A 24,619-nucleotide genomic window follows, 5' to 3' on the forward strand; every position below is an offset into this window, starting at 1 on the left:
AATGAATAGATCTACCGGACCTAAATTCTCCATTGAGAGATATTAAAAACGGGGAAATTATGAATTCCTAAGGTTGAGACATAGGCAAAGTCAGTCCGCTGGTCTGGTATTCTTCAATCATACCTGCAGATGTCACTGGCCCAGACAGAAGCCCAATTTTATGTCCGTGCCAGAGACAGTGGTGGGTGAGTACCGGTAGCACGGCAAGTTGCTCTTGGCCAGTGTTGGCAAGCCAAGTTCGGCCAGGCCTAAGTTAGGTCACCAAATCTGGAAAAATCAGGTAACATTATAAAGCATTTCCTGTTTTTGCCATATTGTCTTCCCAAATCATCAAGCAAGATGGCAGCCTGCATAGTCAGTGTATAGTCAACAGAATCAGCAATGCCTGCAGTGCTCTAACTTTCAGGTTTCTGTCTTGCAGTAACACTCTGCGAACGATAAACCTAGCCAACCTATTTGCATAGTCTGGTTTGTATGCCGAGTTATTCTCTTACATTCCGGTAAATCATGGATTTTGGAAGCTTCCTAAGGAGAAAGGAAGGTAAATATTTGCCAGATTTATGAATCTAAATCTAAAGTAAAAGGCCACCTCTATGCGAGTCTTTTGGCTATTCTCACCCGGTGTGCGTTCACCGTTATACCTAAATCTAGGCCAACCAATTATTATTTTGCTTTCACCCTGAACCACAGAATTCTACACTGTGATAACAGAAAAATTGTAGATTTCTGTGCCGTGAACAAACATTCCATTACTACTGTTAGCCTGCCCTAAAAGCGTACAATTTTGTCTGTGGGCAGTGGAGAGAGAAAGTGAAAGAGAGAGAGAGAGGAGTAGATCTAGCGCAAGAACTTCTGACTTCTGTGCAAAACTAACTAAATGGCGACCTGCGTAGTTCGGCTCGATTCGAAAAGTGACGATCAAATTAGCTTACTTTTGTGCTATAACGTAATTTTTTCTTTGCTTTTATCCATTTGATCATCCAAACCGATAGAAAGTATTCCGAAATTAGGAAAAGGTAGTGTCAATTGCCACCGAGTGACGCAGTGGCAATTGACAAAAATTGACTTTTTGTAGTGCTCGAGTGCTCGGTGTTGTGCGTTCGCCTCTCTGTCCCTCTGATGAGTGTGTGTGTGTGTCTAAAGTGTCTTTTCCTGACCCCCGTCCCCCGATTTATGTTCCCCGATATAACGTAATAACGTGAATTTCTGCTTGAGTTTGTGTGCGTTTGTGAACCTTCTACTTCTAGAATTGCCTGTGTTGGTTCTACATCAAAGTGTAGGCTAAGGCTAGCCTAGATCTAGGCCTACGTCTCATTGAAAACACGCCAAGTTGGTACCGTAGCTCTAGACTAGATGCTCGTCCAATGAAATTATTGAGAACAAATTGACCCATTAGACACACATTATACAATGCTAAAGATAGTGTTGTTTTCAGACTTGACACCGCTTCACTCGGTGGCAATTGACAAAAAGTCAATTTTTGTCCATTGCCACCGCGTCACTCGGTGGCAATTGTTATTGATGCTACCTTAGGCTAGGAAAAACAGGTCTTGTTCCACACCGGGTGAGAATAGCCAACGGTGGCAAGTCTCACCCGGGGTGAGAGGTCGTTCGTATTTTATTCTCACCCCGGGTGAGGATAGCCACTTCCAAAGTAAAAGCATGAAGCTGCAGCACTGCAGTGGGCACCTTCTCTGTGATTGGCTCAAATATAGATGACATATATCTGACATCTATCTAGATCTAGATTCTAGGCCCATTTTTGTCGTAGGTGATTTTGTAGTTTCGTTCATTCCAAAGCCGTACGCCAGAGTCGCCAGAGACCCTGTGAAGTTGACAGGTAATCGCAGAGGAGTGAACTAAGCGTGAAAATTCTGTTAAAGTCGAACGTCGGCACCTCGGGACAGAAAAAAGTGTAGGCCTTTATTATCTTGTTACATTGGTTCAACTCCCCCCACCCATTTTACACTTCTTATTCTTATTATCGAAGAGCCTTTCTTCCCCCCCTCCCCTCATTCCAAGTGTAGGATGGAAGAGGCTAGCCGTACTTAGTGACGGCTTGACTGCTAGGCTAGCTGTACTTAATGTACGGCTAGACTGACAAATAAAAATAAAATCGAAGAAGTGGATAACTTTAGAACGACAGATGTACACCATTGGCCTATGTTTATTATAGTAGTAACAGCTATCTTGTTTGACGTCTTTGAGGGATTCCCACTTTGTTGTCGTTCACGGTGGCAACACGACCCCAAAGCATTATTGCAGTATTTTTAACTCTTGTCCTGGGTCTGTGCTGAATGCGAATCTTATCAGCAACCGATTACGTTGGACGTTCCGGCAAAGAGTCTACAGTCAACTAACTGTCATAACAAGAGGGTTCACTCCTTTCTTTGAGCCAATTAAAAAAGTGTCCTCAAAATTCGGTGACGCCCTCTTCGCAAATGCGCACCCTTTGCGAACAGAGTTACCCTACTTGTGTTAAAAAAATCAAAGTGAAACTCACAAGTTTTTGAATAATTAAGAATTCAAATTTCGGAAGAACGCTTTTTTAAAATGGTTACGCTGAGAAAAAACCTCTTCCGGAGGAAGGAGTGACTATTTTCTTCGTTTAATTTGACTTTAAAATGAAAGGTGAGAGGTCATTAAAATAACGGAGTGTCTACGTACACGGTAACCGGGCACCTAGCCTCAGTGTCTACGTACACGGTAACAAGCAACTGGGCACATAGTCTCAGTGTCACGTACACGGTAACTGGCAACCGGGCATGTAGTCTGAGTGTCACGTACACGGTAACCAGGCAGTTCAGAACTCCCAAGTTTAGTTTTTGTCATCCGGTGTAACCTTCATCCCCACCCCTCCCCCGACTGTACCTTTAAAAAAAATCAATAATCCCCCCATTCCGGAGCCCTATACTTTGCAGCGCACAGACTTTGAATGAACTTGGTGACCCCAACCGGTACTCACAATGTGATGCACACACGCAGGTGCACTGACTGGTCATGATGGCGAGCCCGACAAGATGCTTGTTTGACTTTCTTTTTTTTTCAGCAAGTGTCGGCACAGGGCAAATATTGATTAATTTTCATTCCGGTTACCGTGTATGTAGATACTGAGTCTAGGTGAGACTAGATGCCCGGTTACCATGTACGTAGATACTGAGACTATGTACCCAGTTACCGTGTACGTAGACTCTCCTTTAAAATAAAAAACCCCCTAAAACTCCACACTGAACAAACCCGAACTGCTGATGAACAGCTGTCGATCTGCGCACGCTAGGGTTGGGGCGAGCGGACGGACGGGTTCGTTACTCGCGGACTCAGTCAGAGCGAACGGGTTACGGACGGCCATGAGAGCGAACTGCAAACCTCAAGACAGTTCGTTTTTTGGGTCCGCTCCACAATTTGACTCGCGGGCGGGCGAACGGACGAACTCTAGTAGACGAGATACTCGACGCGAGATTCGACCCGTCGTCTATTGTTTGTTAATTAGGCCTGATGTTTCAAACCACTAGCGGTGCCACAGGGAGTGAGAGAGGCTGGTGACGTAGTACTATGTGTGTAACCTTTCACCTCGTGCGTGGGGCTCATTGTGTACGTTCCAATTATCTCAAAGGCCGGGGGAGGGGGGGGGGGGATGGCGGAAATTTCCGTCATGAACGCCTAGCTACAATGTGAGGCAGGAGGGTGATTTTTAAATTATTTTTTTAGGGGCGGGGGCGGGGGGTTGTAAGTTGTAGGCAATGGAAGGAGTCGTTCCCGTCCGCCCGCCCGCTCGAATGCATGGAGTCTCTCGCTCCGCCCGTCCGCTCACTCGCTAAACGAACTGTTGTCTCTGTCCGATGTGTAGCGAGTAGCGAACTACTCTTCACAAACGGACGGTTCGTTACCCGTCCGCTCGTTTGCGGGTAATGCCAGCGGGTAGTTCGTTACCCGCGGACGCTAATTTTGCGAGCCCAACCCAACCCTAGGCGCACGCAAGGAGGTGCTATTCCTATTCTACTTCTGGAGAAACGAAAGAGAGCTTCAAAACAGACTGCAGCGCCATCTGAAGCAAAGAGCGCACTTCCAGCGGACACTTTTTTGGCTGAGTGGACCATCTTGTTATTACTATCTTTGGTTCCGGGCAGTCCGCCAGGGTCACTCAGATCGTTCTTTGAACCTGCACTCACAATGGTATTCAAAATTATCAAATAAGCTTATTTTTTATCAGGTAGTATCATTTCATACAAAATCAAGCTCATTTGAAAGATTTTGTATAGAAAAATGGAAGTCTTGTTTCCTGACTATCCTTTCGAACTCCTCATGTCTAGTGGGTCAATTTCTTCTATAATTTCATTGGACGAACATCTCAAGCTACCAACTTGGCGTGTTTTTAAATGAGACGTATGCCTCGGTTACAAACCAAGGCAGGCGGTTCTAGAAGAAGGCCACAAATGCACACAAACTCAAGCAGACTGACGCACACACACTTGAGCTATGTGAATGCAGATCTGAATCAGGACCCAAATTCAAGGGAAGGTGGTGCTCAGCGCGCGTGTGCTGAGCCAGGGGCTAGACTGACGCAGGACCAGAACGCAGGCGAGGTACCGAAATAGGCTTATCGGGCGACATATACCCGGCCCCCGCAGGACAAAGGTTAAAGCTTGTAGCTTATGGTGGCGAAGTGGTTAGTGCGCTTTTGTCTCCAAAGTAGAAAGTCCAGGTTCGAGCCTCGGTTCGGACTCAGATTTTTTTTTTCAAAAGGTGCTTTACTGACTTGCATGTATTTTTAACCAACTGCTAGATCTAGATCTAGGTCTAATGAGACCTATGTACTCAACAGGTTTGAGTCAATAAGGCTTTAAAAATACTGCAATAGTGCTTTGCGGTCGTGTTGCCACCGTGAACGACAACAAAGTGGGAACGAAGTGTATACAGACCCGGTAGGGGAAATCTCTTCTGATTTCGGAAAGTTTCAGCGCCCAGACCCGATTGTGTGTGTGTGTGTGTGAGAGAGAGAGAGAGAGGTGCTAGCAAAATGTATATATATGACATGCCCCAGTTGGCAGGGGGGGGGGGGGGGGGGAACGAGAGAAAGAAAGAGCTAGAAATAGTTTGGGAGAAAGAAAGACAGAGACAAACAAAGAAAAAGAGAAGGCGAGCGATACACAGAAGAGGAGCAGAGAAATTGAGGGGGTGACTGCTCGATTGAAATTATGACATTGTTCTTTTCCTCAAATTGTGATTCCCCCAACTCCAAAACAGAGGAAAAATGACCGTTCATCGAAAAGACATCCGCAGTCTTCATTTAGATCCAGAATCTAGATCTAGAGGCTAGCCTCGAAACTAGATCAATGATTAGTCTATCTGACTAGATCTAAACCTAGGCCATAGATCAGATCTAGAAAAACCATAGTTACCCCCCTTTTAAACCAAGAACCTAGGTCTACCCTGAGCCAAGAGGGCGCTGAAACTTTCCGAAATCACAAAAGAGTTCCCCTACCGGGTCTGTATACTTCGTGACTTTGTTCCCGTCAATGACGTCAGACAAGATGGCTGTTACTCGGCCGTACTTAATAATGATGGCTGAATTATAAAAGAAATTTTTAGTTAGTTTGCAATTCCAGACAAAACAAAAAGTGCCTTACTGACTTGCATTTTATTTTAGACCCGAATAATTACTAGACCTAGATCTAGGTCTAATGAGACCTGTGTACTCAACAGGTTTGAGTCAATAGTGCCAAACCTAGTCTAAGTACGGCTAGCCACTTCGATAATTATATATTTGAACGTCCCCTTGCCTTAGGCCTGACCCTACGACCCGTTGCCTTACACAGTCGCAGTTCCATGCACTGTTGCCCAGATTTTTGCCATACTTGCCTTCACTCTGTTGTTTCTGTCCTGTCTGGCATCCCTGTTCTGTATGTAGACAAATTGATCGTGGACTTAAACTTATACGAACAGAACTAGAAAATCACATTATTATAATTATTGTATTCAGGGGTTTCCCCCAAGACGCTTGGGTTTCACTCGCCAGTAACTTTACTGTTCACTGGATCTCGCCGTGTTTGTTGTTTTTTTGGCGGTGGTATTTTTTTGCGTTATCTTTTACAGTCTCAGCATTTCTCGTTCCAAAAATTAACCTTCTCTTTAAAGTTGTATGCACACCACACAAGTGCGCACGCACACACACACACACACACACACACACACACACACACACACACACACTTTCAGCCCAAGCAGTCGGCGATGAAGAAACCTAGTGACGTAGCTCATGGCGCGCTAAGCAGCAAAGCGGGCCCGCCACGGTGAGATCTGGTCAACTGGCGAGGGACGCCCTGGAAGACAACAAAAATAGATGGCGGAAATACATCATCTATATTTGGGCCAATCACAGAGGTGTGCTAGGTACTCGCTGTAGCTTCATGTAAAGTAAAAGGGAGTGTAAACAGACCCGGTAACCGAGAACAAAGTAACGAATTCTACTGATGCAGTAGTGGAAATCTTTTGTGATTTCGGAAAGTTTCAGCGCTCAGACCCTGTAGAGAGAGTGTGTGTGTGTGTGTGAGACAGAGAGAGAGACAGAGAAATAGACATCCGCAATCTTCATTTAGATCTAGGCCTTGAAACTACAGTCACAGTATATACTTATATTGACAGCTGATGTATCGACATTTAGACATATCGACATGTTTTCTAATTACGAGATTTTTCCTTCAATGTCATCACTAAACCATTTTTCTTATATTGACTTTCTTTCGGCCCACTCTGCTTTATCGAATGCTTCCTGGGTACCTGGCAAAGCCCACAAACATAAATGGGGGAAAAAGCCACGCTCACTGTCAACGCATTAGTTCTTCATAACTCTTTTCCTACCTAGCCAAAATCCACCACTGGCCCAGGGCTTTTCCCTTACCTATTTTTACGCCCCTACCCCACCAAAGGAAAAGTTTTAGTAGAGGTTTTACGGCGCTCGCAACTGCATAAGGTCATATGAATGCCAGAAGATTAGAGGCGTTACAAAAGAGTAACAAACATGAAAAAGAAGAAGGGGAGATAAGGACGATAGATGTTTCATAGGAAAGAAGAAGCAGCCAAGGGAAAATGTCAAAACATCCAATTAAACACACACATACCATATCATATGGCCCATCAAACTGAAGGCTGAAGGTTAAAAATTAATCTATCAGATGGCGATACAATATTGAAGATTAATTCCAATTATATTACTTTAGGGTTTCTAAAAGTGATTATGCAATATCGAAGGCGTCATATGAAATCAAAAATTTTCCAGCTTTGAAAGGTCATCTAAAAAAGTACGACAGCAGCATCATTCAAACTACCTAAGTAGGTTGCCTCAAGTAATGTGAAGAAATGCTGAAAGTTATGAATGTGTACCTAATATAGAAGTGAAAATATGAGACATATACTGAAGTCAGGGTAGCGCTTTTTTCCCCACATATTTACGTTTCGAAGGGGGGAAAAAAGCGATGAAATGACAAAAAATCGTCTCTCAGTGCTATATTGCTATATTTTCTTTCGTATCTGCTAAAAGGAAGTCTATTCTATCATTTTGAAACCGTGGATCGGCTGAGAATTTTGTGTCTTTTCATTACTGGATTGGAATAGATATGAAGGCGTTCAAGCAGTATTTTGCGGCTCTCGTTACAGCGAGGCCAGGTCCGCGAGCTGCAAAATGCAGCTAGTGGTAGGGAAAGTGTTACGTCTGCATACCTGCCAAGTAGCCTATTCGACACGCTAGGCTTTAGTAGGTCATGTAGGGCCTACACAGTGTAGTCTCCAACACAGTACAGTGCCTCACAGATGTGAGCGTCTCTCACGCTGGGCATCGCCTCCCTATCCTCACTCCCGATCGCTCACTCCCCTTCTCCATCCCGTTCTCAGTCTGTCGCTGGCAAGTGCCACAGTCAGTGAGTCAGTGCCTCGGCTTTCCATTTTCCCCAGCAAGCGGCCATAAACAGGCCTTACAAAGATGCTACAACAAAGTTTGCGCTGGGGTGTAGTGTGCGCCTGGCGTTGCTCGGTCTTTGGTACCTTAACTCCAACTCCCCCTTTCCCTTCTGCCTCTTGTTAGTTTCACTGTGTAGTTGTGTAAGAATCAAGGGAAGCAACCAGCTTTAAAAAGTAGTTTGTATGTGTAAGGTGTTAACGGGGGCGGGGGCGTGAAGGGATTTTTGTTTTGTTTAGAATGTACAGATTTTAGTTTTTGCTTTAGGGGTGACTAAATGCAAAATAGGTTTCTGCCAAAGTCGAGCAGTTTTGTTTTCTCGCAGTCCCTTTTGAAGGCATTTTCAAATGAACTATAGTCCGGGAACATTGCCCCGACCACAATATTGAAGTTGAAGTATCTGAATGTTCAGACATCTAAAAATCCTTGCTCTAGAAATTGAATTTGATGCAAAATATGCTCCTTCTTAGTGCTCGCAGAATGAAGGATGATGCCGAACTCTGGCAAATAGCCTAACCAAAAAATCTCTAGAACGGAAACTGTTAGGAAAAATTGAGTTCAAGTTTATTTTCTCGAGCATTCGGAGAAATAGTCACTTCGTATAAAAAATTACTTTACCCCCTAGAATTTCTGCTTCTGTGTCGAATGATGTCAAGTCTCTGCTATAGAATGTCAGCAAATTGGGGACATAGCCATAGCCATATAATGCTGTTGACAAGTCCAAAGCTCTTTACGTGGTACTTGTATGCGGAGACTATAATAGCAAATTGGTGTAAAAGGAAAATACTTTCTTGTATTGGACTATCTGAATGGCAGAGATGATATTCTTATTGGCCTGAATTGATTCCATCGATTTTCCTGCACAGCCAGAATTAAATAGGTGCTGTCATTCAGAATATATGTTTATGATTTTGATCTATATCTCGTTAACCATACTGCATGACGGAAGTGGGTGGACAGAAACGCCACAGAGCGTATCATAATGGATGATGGGAGTTAAAAACATTTACATTCTATTTCTAATTACCTTGTTTTATGTTTCTTCTCAGCTGAAGGTGGTGGTTTTAGGGCCCCTCCTTTCCCAGATAACAGCAGATTGCCAGACGATCACTTCTCTCACCACAGTGGACAAGAATTCTCGCACAACCGGGGTCCTTGGCCACAGCCCAGAGATTTTGAGTCAAACGATCCTCAACATGCGGAACAATTTAATCCCAACTATTCTGATGATCCTAATTCTTATGGATTTTATGACGAGTATGCAGAAGGTGATTCTAATGGTGGCTATGATGCACCGAGGAGGGGCAGGGAATTTGAGGATAGAGAGTGGAATGATCAAAGAGGACGTGGCCGTGGCTTTCAAGGAAGAAAAGATACTGGGGGTCATCATCCAGGTAGGGGGAGAGGAGGAAGAGGCAACTTCATGAGTGGCCATGTTCCCCCTTTGGACTATGGGCATGGAGGTCAAGGAGGGTTTGAAGAGAGTTATCATGACTTCCCAGATAGGTTTGTCACAGAGAGTGCTGATGCCCTGCCTGTGGGCAGTGATGGAGGACCACCACATGGCTTGCCACAAGAAGAAAGAAGGTCTTTTACTCCACGTTGTATTAAGAATGCTGATAACCTTGAACAATCAGATAATACGGTAAGAAAGTTTTAGTGATGCTTGATAGATAAAAAGGTTTTGATAAGGTGTCTTTTTGATTCTATCTATTCTACACAGTTTTCAGAGGTTTTATGTTTGTGATATTTATGTCTAGTTAAATGATGTGACCTGACAAGGGGATAAATTAACCCTTCTTGCAGTTTTGTATAGGGTGAGAATATGAGTAGATTTGAAGAGTCTTATCTCACTTCACTTTCGTCTGACCATCGTTTAAACGGGATAAAAACAAATCGCTCTGCGAGTCTAAAAAGTTAAGCGACCGACAGAATCTAAAAGCCCATTCATAAAATTCACTGAAAACTAAGGTTCCGACATGTTTTTTCTTTATGGAAGCTTAAAGCACGTCAAAAAAATAATAGGGGATTTGCAGCATACATCTAAAACATTTTAAAGTTGACATATTTTCCTCAACACCACCTTATAATGTTCGCCAAAGAAACACGATTCAAGAGATGGGATAAGTAATTTTTAGACACACATGGAACAGGTGAAGACGTCTAGACAGCCGGGGGATGAAATTTAAAAGCTTAAACTGAAATGTGGGGACAGGGCAGTGTTGCTGTCTCATTTATTTTAGTGATCCTGTGTATGCATCCAAAGAGCTATTTTTAATATAATAGGGCCCAAAGAGAAAAAGTTTTAGTACTTGGTCAAGATTTTTTAAAAATAAATTTTTGTTCGGTCGCTGGCATGCAGAAGTGCCATGCAAAGTTTTGTGGGCATAGGTAAATTCCTCAATGAGCTATAATTTTTTTTACGGGGTCAGATGAAAGTGAATAAGCTATAATTTGTTTTGGTTTCGTGCTTTTGCTTTATAAATTGGTATGTTTTATTGAAAAGACAGAGGCATGACTAAGGTCACTGGGGCCGTTTAAGTCAGAGCACCCTCACCAACTGAACATTTTTTGCATATTTTTGTTATAGACAAGTGTCTTGTCCAAGGAGTTGTCTTGTAAATATGTTTTGCTTTGTGCTTTTGTGTTCTGGTTAGACTATAGCTGTATACTTTATAGACTGGAAAGCTCCCTTTGATTTACTTATCAAGTCTACTGTATGTTCTTTGTACTTTGTAGAAATCACCACCAACAGCAGCTGGGGACAAACCTATCGGGAAAGAGGAAGAATCTGAAGATGTGAGTGAGCCTGTGATCTCTTCACAAGCATCAAGAAGCTTAGCTGCTACTCTGAAGCTTTTAGCTGACTCGGGGGTAAGGAGCAAAAAATGGTTTCTATTAATGTCCTTTTTAATGCTCTTTCGCCTTCCTTCACTGCAACTTGATGTTTTTTACTCTGGTCATTATTAATGGAAATGGAAAATTTAGACAAACTGATTTGAAAAAGATGATTTAAATCTCCAGGATTTGAACTTCCTTATTTTTGCCTTTAAATCGTGAGCAGGAACTATCATAATTTACTGGCATATAATATTTTGTCGTAAAACTTGCTGTAACCTGTGATTATATGCTATTGTGCTGTCACTATTCATCTTCGTTTTGAACAGCACACTGATTGTGAATCAAATAATACGATTTTTCATAGTTTTCATTCTAAAAATATTTTCTTTGGATAAAATGCGTTTTGTCTTAAAATCCATCAGTTATACCATTAAGATCCATCAGTTATACCGTTTCTCTCTCTTTTTTGGGGGGGGGGCTCAGGTCACTGATTTCCTGAATGTTTTGTTTAAATTGAGATTATTATTTTAAATATTTGTCTTTGTAGTTTTATGTTCACTCAAGTTGCAGTATTTGCTTTAGATTTTGCACAGAAATTTTTCTTTCAAACATACAATTGTTGAATAGTATATATTTTCAGCTCAAATTTTCAAGATTATGAAATGTATATGAATATTGTAGCTTGTGAAACCAAGTTATTATAATGATAGATATGACTGTGCTGATTCATTGGTGATTTAGAAAATCAATGGACATATGTAGGCAGTGAAGATGTGGCTGATTAAGGAGTCTTGGGGCTCTGTCCTGTCCTCTTTATGCATTGCTTGACTACAGTAATATAGAAATCATCAGAAAGAGAATTTGTTTTCCAGGAGCCTGGAAGTGCTGCTAGTGAGACTGAGGTTAAATCTTCTGCCCCCAATGACAAGAACTGTAATCCAACAGAAGAGACACAGAAAGCGTCACAGCAGAACAAAGATGAGGATGTAGATGAAGAGGAAGTTGAAGATGATGAAAAGTCCTCCGCTATCTCGATGCTTCCGTCCCGTCATTCGAGGGGGCTTATGAGCACACTGATAAGTCTGGCTGGACCAGAGGTGCTTAACAGAAAACCAGATCCACTGCCTCCTCCTCAGCCAATGCCAAGTGAGTCTGCACATGTTCTTTTTCACATTGTTTCTTGTACCATTGATCTTAGTCCTTTTATAAGATTCCTCCTTCGGCGTTTGTGGTGTAGGGGTTAAGGACTTTGCTGGTGAATGCAGACTTATTGGGGGTAGTCTGTTTCTGGGTTTTTGCTCTTTTTTGTTGCTGTCATTTATGCATAATCAGCTGATAACGGATGCCTCTAAAATTAATGTTCAAAGTCTCTTGCATATTTCAGACAATTTCATTGTCAAATGATATTTCTATTTCTCTTTTCCATATTTTCACAGCCGGTGCCACAGCTGAGAAAACAAAAGTGACTGACAACACTCTGTTTGGAGAAGAGAAATGTGAAGAGCAGAGCTACAGTGAATTGTACTGCTATGTAAGATGACTAGTGGTTAATTTCGTGCTTGTTTTTTACTTTTGAAGTTATCTTGAAGTTATTTTTTGCTTGACTTTGTTGTCTATAAGAATTGTTACATACACATCTATTTTTAATGCACTGAAGACAGTTTTACATCTGACGACAAGTTCACAATATGGATTTCACAAAATGACTGCAAGGCCACTGGGATCTCAGGAGAATTTGAAAAAAATTGCTGAGCCTTGTGAAAGACATCAGATTTCAGTTTTAAGACAGTAGATTTACTTGGGAAATAACATTTGTAAAGTGTGCTGACAAAATTAGTTACTTCTCGGATTCGAACCCTGTGGAAATAGATACACCACGCTTAAAGGTGAAGTTTTTACAATATATAAGTATGAAATAATAAAACTAATGCTATACTTAAAGAACATGACATGAATAGAAAATCTACCAATTTTATCCAAGTGTCGATTTTTAAAAAACCAATATCTCCATTTATAATGGATTACGAGAAGTAATTTATTTTATCAGCACGCCTCACATTTTGTTCTTCAAACTATGATGACATGATCATAACAGGTTGTCAGATCATTTCATGTGGGGAAATATTGTAGTTTTCATTTGCATTTCCCATTCGGAGAGTGAATGTGGCACAAACGGACGGAAGTGGAGATGTTTTGTGGTTAACTTCCAGCCAGCATGTCCAGCGAAGTCATTAGGTCTTCCACTTTTGCTGTCTAAATGGTTAGTCTATGAGACTTGTTTTGCTCCCCCAAAACTAGAACTAGAAGACTGACATAATCACCAGGTCCCAGTGCAGTGGCAATTGGGAAATCTAGATCGTCTTGCAATTCAGTCACCATCCAGTTCCCATTGATGGTTTAGATGACTGTGACAGTCAAAATCTACTTTAACATTTTGCAAAAAATAGTGCATGGATGCAGGTAAGAGCTATTTACCTGTGACTGGGGTAACTATAACCGATAGTTTTGAAAGATACAGAGGAAAAGTTTTGTGTTTATCGAGCAAGTATTTTGTCATGGAATAAAATGTAAGACTTTTTGCTGTACCTGCATCAGTAAATAAATGTAATACTTTCTGCTGTACCTACATGAATGAATGAAATGTACGGCTTTCTTCTGTACTTGCATCATTGAATGAAGTAGAAGCCTTTTTGCCATACCTGCATCAATATTGAATTGAGTGAACCCCCAATGGGACGCTGTCCCTGGACCCTGCTGGGGGCCGCAGCCCTGCGGCCCCCAGACCCCCTGCAGAATTTTCCTTACTTTTCAGCTTCAGCTGGTGGAAGCACTGATGAATTGAATGAACGAAATGTTAGACTTTCTTCTGTACCTACGTTAGTGAATTGAATGAATGAAATGTAAGACTTTCTTCTGTACTTACATCAATGAATGAAATATAAGTATTTCTGCCATATTTGCATCAATGAATGAATTATAAGACTTTCTTTCATACTTGCATCAATGAATGAATTATAAGACTTTTTTTCATACCTGCACAAATGAAAGAAATGTAAGACTTTCTACTGTATCTGCATCAATCTGTATCCAGGTGCATGTTGGCGTCTGCACATTTCTCTTTTTTTTTCTTTTTACTGCTGCTATAATAGTTTGTAACTAAATCTTTCCTTTTTTCTCTTAAATGAACTGTCTTGAATGCATCTATTTCAGTTGTGCCGAGTAGAAACGACGTCCTTGCACAACTTCAGAGATCATTTGAATGGAAAGCAACACAAATCTGTAAGTATCTAATCTTCTGACCTTGAAAACTTGAAATGGTATGGCAACAAAAAAAAAGGAGGGGGGGGGGGACTGATTAAGCTTGGTGTTCTGACAGTGCAACAGTAATTCCCTATACCCAGAAGATGACGTGAGGCATCGAGGTGAATCAGGTGATCGTCAAAATAATTAAGTCAAAGAAACAGGCAGTTTTAATGCTCCTTGGGCAATTGTTATATAAGTTTTTATTTTTTTGTCCCAACGCCTTTTATACCCATTTAAAAACACATTTCTGTGTGAGTTTGCTGAAAAATGTTAATTGAGGGCACAAAAAATATAAATTTGCTGTTTCCAAGAGCTCCCAAGCTTGGAAGTCATCAAATTTTGGCAGCCATTTTCTGGCTAATTTTATCTCTAACACCAGACAATGCCACTTCCTTCAGTCGCAAATATCTCGACTTCTATTCAAGATAGACAGGTATTCTTTTCATCAAAAGCAAGGAAAATGAACAGGCTTTAAGATTATACCAATAACTCCATATTATGGTCCAAACTCGGGAGCGCCTGATTCCACCACGTTGTGACACATATATTAAGTTTGGTGTTCTGACAGTGTATCCGTAATTCCACATACCCTGATGAAGACGACCAAAATGTTGTTGCTGGTTTGATTGTACAATTGTCGAAAGAAAAAAAAAGTTGGTTTAGGGAGATTCCTGCTGTGTTGAAGTTATTGTTTGACCACACAAAATTACCTCATTTTTTTTGTTTGTTTTCTCTCTGTAATAGTTAAAGGCTGGGGCAGTGTGGAAGGGAGGGTTTTTATCTACTTTTCGTACTGTGATTATTTGATACTTTTTTCCACTTCCCCATGATTTCTTTTCGGCCTCTTTGCATCAAGTTCGCTGATTTTATAGTTTTCCTTTTCTTTGATCCCCAGGCATATTCGAAGGTCCAAATGTCCTGTGAGTGCCCTGAAGTGTATCTCTATGTTCAATGTTTGATACATAGTGGCTGTTGTTATTTTTATGTCTTGTCGTGGCTTTTGGTTTTTTAGACTGAAGTCCTATGAGATCTATCATTGTACTTGTTAAATTTTTGGAAATGTAGGTTTCAATGTTTCTTGCTCTAACAACTTTATTGCTGTAGAATGGAACGAAAGATGCCATGTGAGGGTTAGTCTTAGTACTAGTGTAGTCGCCCCATTGTGAAAGGTCTTGTCGTCCTGAGAGGCTGTATTTCGCGACCTCAGTGCTTTCTTGTCGTATCTCCATTTTTAATAACAGTGGAAACAGTTCATAACAAAGAGTGAGCTTAAGGTACACCACGGCAGCCTAAAAAGTCGATTTTGGTATCCAAAACCGATTTTTCGATTTTGGACTATTTTAGTAGAGCAACATCTGCTTTATCGATTGGAAATATTTTCAAGTGTTCAAAACATCTATAAAGTGCTCACATATGCCATGTATTTTAACATTGTGTGGTAATAGAATGGTATGAATTCGTGTTTTTTAAAGTTTTCTAAAAACTATGATTTTCTTAGGGGGGTGGGTCACCTTGGCAGAGATATTTCTAAAAGTACTTGTCGCAGCTGAATCCCACTTTGCATGAATGTTTCTAGATAATATGTTTGCAACGTACTAAAAGGTTATTGTGATATTGTAATAAGTCTTCCGTCAGTGTTAAAAAGATTGGCAGCATAACTCTGATTTGTGATCAATTTTTTGTCCAAGTATCGTATATGACACTAAAAGGGCAGTTACAAGAAAAGTATGAGACTTAGGAAAGTAAATCTTTAGTACGTCGCAGGTTGTATATACACAAACTATGTGTGACAATATCAAGGCTGTATCAATTCAATCTCTTTCAGAATCCCTGCCAACAATTTGCGCGAATTTTGGTCTGTCGAACCCTTTGCATCTTAAAAATTCAAAAAATTGACAGTGAAATCATATAGGGATAGTGTGTTTTTGTTTCTTGACCCATACTGGTTATTGGGAATCCCAGTACACTTAATTTAGAGCCCAAACAAAAATTTTCATTTCAGCTGTACCTAGTTCACCTTTTCAATATTAAAAAAAATAGAGATACAACAAGAAAGCTCTAAAGTCGCGATTTGTTCATTAATTTAAGACAGATTCCACCCTCTTCATTGGATTTGAGGCCTTCTAGCCATGGTAGCTACAGCTTTAGCCTTTCAGCTGGGGGATAGTGGTTTGATTTGGGCTCCTCCTGCTTGAAAGTTGCATCCACGGAATTTGTCATGTAATGGTTAAGCTTTTCATTTTTGCATATTTAAGCTGTGAGTTCTGTTCAGTTAACATGTGAGGAAGTTGATTCGGTTATCTTGAATATCATAGGCTAATTATGTCATTAATGTTCTCTTGTGCGCAGTAGTTTATTGTTATTGATGGCATCCAGATTGATCTATACCCCCCCAAAAAAATTTAGTTGTCTCCTCTTGGGTTAGGGAAGAGATTTTTCCTGTGACCAATGCATTACATGCCAAATCTTCTATCAAAATGCATAGATCAGTGTTTTAGTTCACATGATACTTTAATATGGGGGGGGGGGGTGTTGAAACTATAATTTATTTCCTTGTGTATACCAACACCTTTACTTGTTTGTTGTATTATTGATGTTTTTTTATTTTTGTTTTTTTTCCTCTCAGTGTCGGAAGAGGATTTGCTTGCTGCTGTTCCTGATGTTGAAGAGTATGAAAACCTTCAAGAGTACCTAGATTGTGGGATCACCCGGAGCATGCTCCAGGAAGCAGGGATAGACGTCACCCAGCTTATCAAAGATGCTCAGCTAGACCTCAAGCCTAGTACCTCGAACAAATCATCCAAAGCGGACGATGAATTATATTGTTCAGTAAGGCTGCTTTCTTTTGTTTAAGATTTTGAAGGTCCTCATGACTTCTCTACGTGTCAGCACAAAGGCTTGGATTTGATGATATAAGTTTCTGTTTTAGTGTGTGTATTTTTTCTTTCAAATTAATTGGGAAAGCTACGTTATAGCCTTAGGGCACACATTTCCTGCTCAGTAGATACAAAATAACTGTACTTTGTCGCTCACTATTTGAGTCTGCTGTAAATAATTGTATTTTTCAGTCTATGGTCAATTATTGAAAAGGGCTCAAAGATGCGAACCACAGTCTCTCCAGTGCAGAGTGGACTGGTTTGTTTGTTAAAGTTTGTTTACAAATTCCTGCACCTATCACTGCACAGCTTATTAATAGAACATTTCAACTAGCTTCTCAATTTGTTTTAATGTATAAAAAAATGGGGACATTCAATTTTACAAGTAATAAATATAACACACTGTTCACCAAAGAAACTTACCTTTTCAAATACAATTTCACTTGCGCAGAACCATGATAAAAAAATGTCAAAGGGAGCTTGTTATTTGTTGTCATGGTCAGGATGAATTTATACTCTTTAAAAAAACCAGTCACTGTATGTTTGTACATCAATTAAAAATCTACCATAAGAGTTTATGATAGATTCTACAGAGCCCACAAAAGACATATATATGAAATAAGACCAATTTACAAGCTGTAAAAATGTAAACTATGACCAATGACTTTGAACATAGCATAGATTTCAGTTGAAATCTGAGAGTGCATGCATAAAATACTATCAGTGCCTCAGAGGTTTTGAGGCACTTGTTGGAGACTGAGGGCATACGTGGTGCATTGTGGTGAAATCAGACACCCATCCAAATAGTGAATTGGAGGAAACCTGCTTTTTTCTGCCCAGTAGCCAGTTGTTTTTGAACTTTTGTTTTTTGGATCAACACCTTTTGTATCCATTTAAAATCACATTTCCGTGGTGTGGATTTTACTGAAAAACATTGATTAAAGGCACAAAAATGTAAATTTTCCATTTCCAAGGACTCTCAGGCTATGGAAGTCACCGAACTTTAGTAGCCATTTTCTCGATAATTTTACCTCTGAAACCCCTACTTCTTTCAGTCGCAAATGTCTTTTTACTTTTATTCAAGATGGATATATATTTTTTTCACCAACAGCAAGACCAGTAAACCAGCTTTATGGTGATACCAATAATTCCATATACTAAAAATGATGATCGCCTTATTCCAGCGCGTCGTGACACACGTGTTAGTGTATGTGATGGACTGTATGATTTTGGTTGTTCACATTGACATGGCGTTAGCTGAGTGCTGTCAGATAGTTTCTCCAATTTCCGATTCTTGGGAGTTTTTATCATAGCTGTCAAGGCTGTTAAAACATTACTTCTTTCAGCCCAAAATTGTTAGTGAATACGCATGTTTTGCAGAATTTCTGTTAAATTTTTTGCGGACTCCTTTTTTCATAACTGGCTTTCGGTGCTTTAATAGTAATAATAATAATAGATAGCATTTTTTTGCGCAAATCCCCGCTCAACCGCAAGCTCTATGCGCTTCACAATCTATACTATTACCCTAACAGACCTGAGGGCATTCTGATACAACCTCAACTTCCTGGGAAACATACAGTGCAAGCAGCCGTTTATAGGCACGCTAAAACACTAATATACTGACAAGATCTTTCGCTTTCATCCATCAAAAAACAGAAAAAAAGTTGGTACAAGTTAAGACTATGCTTGCAATTTTTGCTCAGGCTTGTGGATGGTATCAAAGACGGAGCAATTACTTACTGAAGTTCTTATATGAAAATTTTGAGTTTTAGGCCTATTTCTGAATGACAAAATGGGATTGGAAGGAGATTTACAACAGGAATATGTTCAAAATGATTTCATTTTGTGTTGGTTACTTGTGGATGTTGTGACTTTCTTTCTTGTGGTTTTTATTCAGCCTGTTATTAAAAAAATTTTTTGGCCTGTTTTATCAAATCCCGCAATATTTGTTTTAATTTATTTTTATTTTTCAGTTGTGTAGAGTTCAGACTACATCTGTGGGCAACTTCCGAGATCATCTCCGGGGGAAAGGTCATAAAAATGTGAGTATTGTGCTGTATCAATTCTGGAACCCACCACAATGGTTCTTTAACCCACTCCCAATAGATTAACCATAACCACTTGTTGTACGTGGGTGGTTGGCGGGTGCTCTGGTGTGGTTTGCTTCTTCTTTCCTCTCAAACATCTATCGTCCTTATCTCCCCTCCTTTTTTATGTTTGTTACTATATTGTAACACCTCTAATCTTCTGGCGCTCATATGACCTTATGCAGTTGCGAGCGCCGTAAAACCTCTACTAAAACAAACAAACTTGTACGAACCCACCCGTGTACTTAAATTGACCACCGTTGCCTGATGGTTTTGTGCTCTTGATCATTCGCGATCAGCATTTTCCCATAGCTGATTATCAAGGAAATCTCGTTCTACTAACGTCGTCCCCGTGACTTTTGGTTCGGTAGTTGTTTTTTGTTCTCGCTAACGAGCTTCGAGAAAGAAAGTGATGGTCAATTGAATCTGGCGCTCTTTCCACCGATTTCTCGAAGTTTTCTTTTTGCGAAACAGGCTTGAATCCAGTCCTACCTGACTAGTCTCTCTCATGATGGCGATCTGTATAGTTTTGATAACATTGAAGAGGATAGTAAAATGAACTACGAACATCTCTCCCCCCTCCCCCCCGCAAAACTTTTGCCCAAACGGGCTCATGATAATCCCTTGACCTGCAAATATACTCAGGTTTACCCTCTCAGTCCCAACAGACATGCAGGATTGCAGCTTGTTATCCACTTGGTCAGGAGTAATAATACTTCGATGAGGATTTAGATCTAGGTCTAGCTATTGTGTCCAGCAGCAAGGAGGAAGAAAAAAAACAACCTGATCAGTAGATCATCCTAGACCAAACAAAAAGTCTATTAGGCAGAGAAATAATATTGACAGCTATTTAAATGAAAACTAATTTGTAATCTATTGCTTACAGTTTATTTGATATTGTCATCATGTTGATGCTCTTGTTGACAATCAAAATTAAGTGTTGTTTATTTCAAACTGAATTAGGCCCCTTCTCACAGGCTGAGGGGTATATTTTCAGAGTATGGCCTTTGGTCTGATCGTTTTAAGAAAATCAGAGCATGTGGTGTGCATTTAATGGTCAAAACTGGTTCATCCCCTAAATTTTTATAGCAGTGCCTTTTTGTTCTGTTCGAATGTTGTTTGAACTGCACATCCATTTGCTAGGTACATCGAGAAGTGTATATGCAGCAGGCTTACATTCTGTTGTTATATTCAACATTGTGTTGTGTGGCAGTTTAGTCAGTCAGAAATGTGAATTAAAAAATTTCTTTGTATTCACATTTCTGACTGGAAGATGGTTGAATGAATGCTTGCCAAAGAAGCAGTTTGATAATAGTCTGATTCAGGTTATCATGAAACCTTTTAGATATGATATCATAATGCTTGATTGGGATAAATGATTGACGAGTGATTCTATTACAATCATGTGTTTGTGCATTCCTCCCAGTGAAAATTATCATGGTAGCTGCGTGGGAATGGTCTTATTTATCACTTGCGAATATAAGCTGAAAGCGTGTTTGAGCATGCCACAATGCCAACCAGCTAGATGCTTATGTTCGCTTTGGTCAAACCCGGAATCATATTGTGCCAAACTCATTTACTGCGTGTGAGTGGTGGGCGGGTGGGTGCTCTGGTGTGCTTTGCTCCTTCTTTCCAGTCAAACATCTGTCTGTCATCCTTTTCACTCCTTCTTTTTTTTGTTCGTTACTCTCTAGTAACACCTCTAATCTTTTGTGCTTATTTTACCTAATTGTATAGAAAATGCCGTAAAACCCTTTTCAATAACAAATCATTTGGTGCGTTCTTGGGGCTGGTGGTTGATGCGGGGATCTTGGGGAATTTGCTTTGTATTTATCATTACAGTATTACTGTTGTCCTTTTCTCAAAGCTGCTAACCAGTTAGTAAAAAATGTATTTAGTACATTTTTAAGGATCTGGGAGCAGAGGTACGTTTTCATGTCTTGTATTGCTCCTCACAGACACGTAGATGACAAAAAATCCCCCTATAAACTTTCAAGACTGCATTTGCGAATCATAATGAGAACAAAGCCCATTAATCAGTTGGAGAGATCTTTTGCTTCAGGTATATTATTTTGAATTTACTGAATGGGGAAAAGTTCTGGTGTTGAGGAAAATATATCCACAATTTATTTTTGGGGTGTGTGCTGTAAATCCTCTATTATTTTTTTTACCCGCTTTAGGTTTACAACCAAGAAAACGCGTCAGAACCTTACTTTGCAGTTACCTTTAGGAATGGGCTTTTAGATTCTGTTGGTCATCCAAATTTTTTTCCTGTATGCAAAGATCTGAGAAATTAAACAGAGCGATTTCATTTTATCCTGTTTTAACTGCGGTCAGACGAAAATGAACGAGCTGAAAATGAAAATGACTGGTGTTTCTTGCCCATTCAATCAGACCTGACCCCTGGCACTACACACCTCTAGAAAGTACTGTGCTTGCGTTAATATCTGTGAGAGAAGGTTTCTGGTTAATGACTCTGAAAGGCTTCAAGTGTACTTCATAGTTCTTCATAATCTACGAGTCAAAAGAAAGAAGGATAAGCAAATAGCATTCAATGTTCTCTGTGAAGACGGATGATCTGTTTCTTTAACAAAAGCGGTTTTGGTTTGTTGAGGGAGAAAAATAATGGATTGTTGTTGGGTGCTCAGATGTGGTTTGCTCCTTTCCTTTAAAAAATCTATCATCATTATCTCTCCTTCTTCTTTTTTGTGTTTGTTACTCTTTGTTAACACCTCTAATCTTCGGCACTTATATGGGGTAATTGTGTTGCAAGTGCAGCAAAACTCTTACTAACACAAAACAAAAAATATGCACAAAGGGCCCGCTCAGCTGTTTGATTGTTATCAAGACTGAGGTTGCTGATACATACGTTCCGTGGCTGCGATATATTTATGCGGTTTTGATTAAAATAGAAAATGGAGATTCCATCTCTTTGTGTTGAGCCTGACATTGTTGGTCAGTTTCATCAAAGCGTGCGCCTTGCTCTGGAAGTTTCTGCAATTTTGACAGATACATCTGATACCACCGTTTTAATGACTGCTGTCAGTACACACTGCGAATTTTAATGGTTTGCCTGCTTCAACTACAGTATAGTTGATTAAAGTCAAACTATTAAAATTTCGGTTGACGGAAAATGAAGCATGTAAAAGGGGCTGTCTCAAATTATTCGCTGAGGATTTACAAGACTGCTGCCAACAGTGGATAATTTTAGTTTGATAGATTAAATATCTATCAAGTGCATACCAATAATGGTAACGTGAAGGCTTTGTATTCATGCTGTATACCACGTATCTGTTGTTTTAGACCAGTTCATGTTTGTTTTAGTCATCTTACTCAAGAACAGTCATCGTGAAACTTTGGATAATCAAGATGTGCTTGTGAGTGGTTGGTGGGTGCTCTGGTGCGGTCTGCTCCTTCTTTCCTATTAAAAAATCTATCATTCTCATTTCTTTTCATTTTTCTTGTGTTCATTTCTCTCTTGTAGCACCTCTAATCTTCAGCATTTATATGACCTAATTGTGTTGCAAGTGCCGTAAAATGCTTACTAAAACCGAAAGCAGCATCATTGATCAAGTTGCAGAGTTGTATACCTGAAATGCAGCAATGTTAATCCTTAACATTACCAACTTTCATATCACACCAAGTATATATATTTGGGACCATTTAGTCCAAGTTGTTTTGAATGCAGGATGAGGTATTAGGACTGTATCTGTGTAAGGGAATTGAAATATACTTGTTACTTTAGGACTTCAAGATTAAATCATCACCCCGCGTTTTTTACGACATAGCGCTCTGATGCCACTGTTGTTTTAAGAACTGACATGCATCACAAAAATTTTATATACTGGCTGCCTTCATGGAGATGACGGAGCAAACCCATGGTATGTCTTGATGATATGATACAACAGATGAATTGATCACTTTGTGTTGAGGTCTTAGTTGCTGATCAAGTGAATGTTATCTCTGTATTACTACAATGTACCGAATGTTGATCCAAGATGCATGCCACAGCTTTTTGACTGATACTTTACCATTAGACCATTGTTGGTCACGATTAAGTACTGTTTTTGCCCCCTTTCGTTGATGGGATAAGATGTTGATTTGCCGTGCACTGCTGTGACAGATGGACAGATCAATTTAGTGGAAGTGGAAGGTCTAGTATTAATATTCTGCTTTTGAAATTACCTATGTTTGTTGAGCTTGTTTAGTTGTCTCTGTTCACTTAATTATTTTTCAAATTTCATAAGTGTAGTATAGTGTAAGTAGCGAAGGTGAGTGGTTGGAGGACACCACTTGTAGGTCCTACTTCTTTACCTTCCCTCTGTTGTTTCTGTCTGTCTGTCTTACTTTTGTCCCAGCACTAGATGACCAATGACCATTATTGTGTCGATGTACTTCTCAGTACTCAAGCAAACAAGCATGTCGTTTCTGTCTGTCTGTCTACGTTACTTTTGTCCCAGCACTAAATGACCATTATTGTGTTGATGTGCTTCTGTTTTCTCAAACAAACAGACAATAAGTAGTGAAGTTCAAGAAGTTGTGACAGCAGGTTGCTACAAATAAGAAGAATGAGAAATTATTGACAGGAATTTTTAATTTGGGTGAATCAGTTCCAAGCTAGTGATGATAGGGATCTCATTGACTGTTGCAGGATCTTTGAGAAATCCCTTATTTATGTGTTTGTTTTTCGTTAGTAGTTAATGTCATATATTTTGTATTTATTTTTATAGGTGTACTTTTGGCTTGTGTTATAAAAAGTAAGTATCACTTAGTTGGTTATACAAAAAGAGAGAGTATAAAAGAAGTAATTATTCTATTCAACGGCTAGATCTACATTGCATTTGTCTGAACTCTTTTCATTTTTTTCCCCTCCAGATGGTTGCAAAGCATGGAGACAGCAGTAAGTGATGGTTTCTACCTTTCTTCCAAAATTCCATCCCCCCTCTACGACAGCGAAATTTCTACCCTAGAATTGGTCAAGATTCTACAACAGATATGGTTTGAAGTTCTTTTGGAAAAATGATTGGCCTCAGAAACTCCTGCAAAGAACTTTTACATTGTCCGCCTGCCAAGATGTAGTTCCGAGAGAGAAGATCCCCCAAATATCAGTACCGCATTCGGTTTCGTTATGGGGGACGTCTAGTTTTCTGACTGGTTATTATTTGTGTCAAGCGGTCTTGACCAACGTTATTTCCGTTTAAGTCGTCCGAGACTTGAAGTTGTTAAAGTACATATTTTAACAATTTCAAAGTCTGGTTCCGTCCATCTTGACTTTATTTTTAGGTAACTTAGATGTTGTCTCTTTGCTCTTTGAAAATGTACTGCCAGTAGTTTTCAAATCATGAGGCAAATGTCTAAGATGCTTTTTTTTCTTGTCCACCATAAAATGGGTTGTAGGCAGAGACTACATAAATGGCATTGAGATTCTAGTAGTTGGGCTACTGGACTCGAAATAGTGAGATTGCGGGTTTTGGGGTTAGAGCCTTGGCTCGGTTCGACGTGTCCATGGGAAAGGCACTTTACACGCATTTCCCAGTTGGCTCAGTCCTTTCAGAGATGGA

The 24,619-nt window shown here is 40.0% G+C and overlaps 1 protein-coding gene across 2 annotated transcripts in view; it reads left to right on the forward strand.

Moving 5' to 3' along the window:
* Positions 1-297: 297 nt before the first annotated feature.
* The window catches only part of LOC101849126, a 45,870-nt gene continuing 21,548 nt past the window's right edge, over positions 298-24,619 (forward strand). For both annotated transcript variants that reach the window (XM_005097450.3, XM_013082010.2), the window contains exons 1-10: positions 298-541; positions 9,001-9,596; positions 10,691-10,825; positions 11,665-11,938; positions 12,229-12,323; positions 14,003-14,071; positions 14,991-15,015; positions 16,722-16,924; positions 18,945-19,013; positions 23,934-23,958. In XM_005097450.3, the coding sequence (XP_005097507.2) occupies positions 508-541; positions 9,001-9,596; positions 10,691-10,825; positions 11,665-11,938; positions 12,229-12,323; positions 14,003-14,071; positions 14,991-15,015; positions 16,722-16,924; positions 18,945-19,013; positions 23,934-23,958 (1,525 nt within the window). In that variant the 5' untranslated portion in view covers positions 298-507. The remainder of the gene's footprint in view (positions 542-9,000; positions 9,597-10,690; positions 10,826-11,664; positions 11,939-12,228; positions 12,324-14,002; positions 14,072-14,990; positions 15,016-16,721; positions 16,925-18,944; positions 19,014-23,933; positions 23,959-24,619) is intronic.

This window comes from Aplysia californica, unplaced genomic scaffold (genome assembly GCF_000002075.1).
Source record: "Aplysia californica isolate F4 #8 unplaced genomic scaffold, AplCal3.0 scaffold00155, whole genome shotgun sequence".
Taxonomy (NCBI): domain Eukaryota; kingdom Metazoa; phylum Mollusca; class Gastropoda; order Aplysiida; family Aplysiidae; genus Aplysia; species Aplysia californica.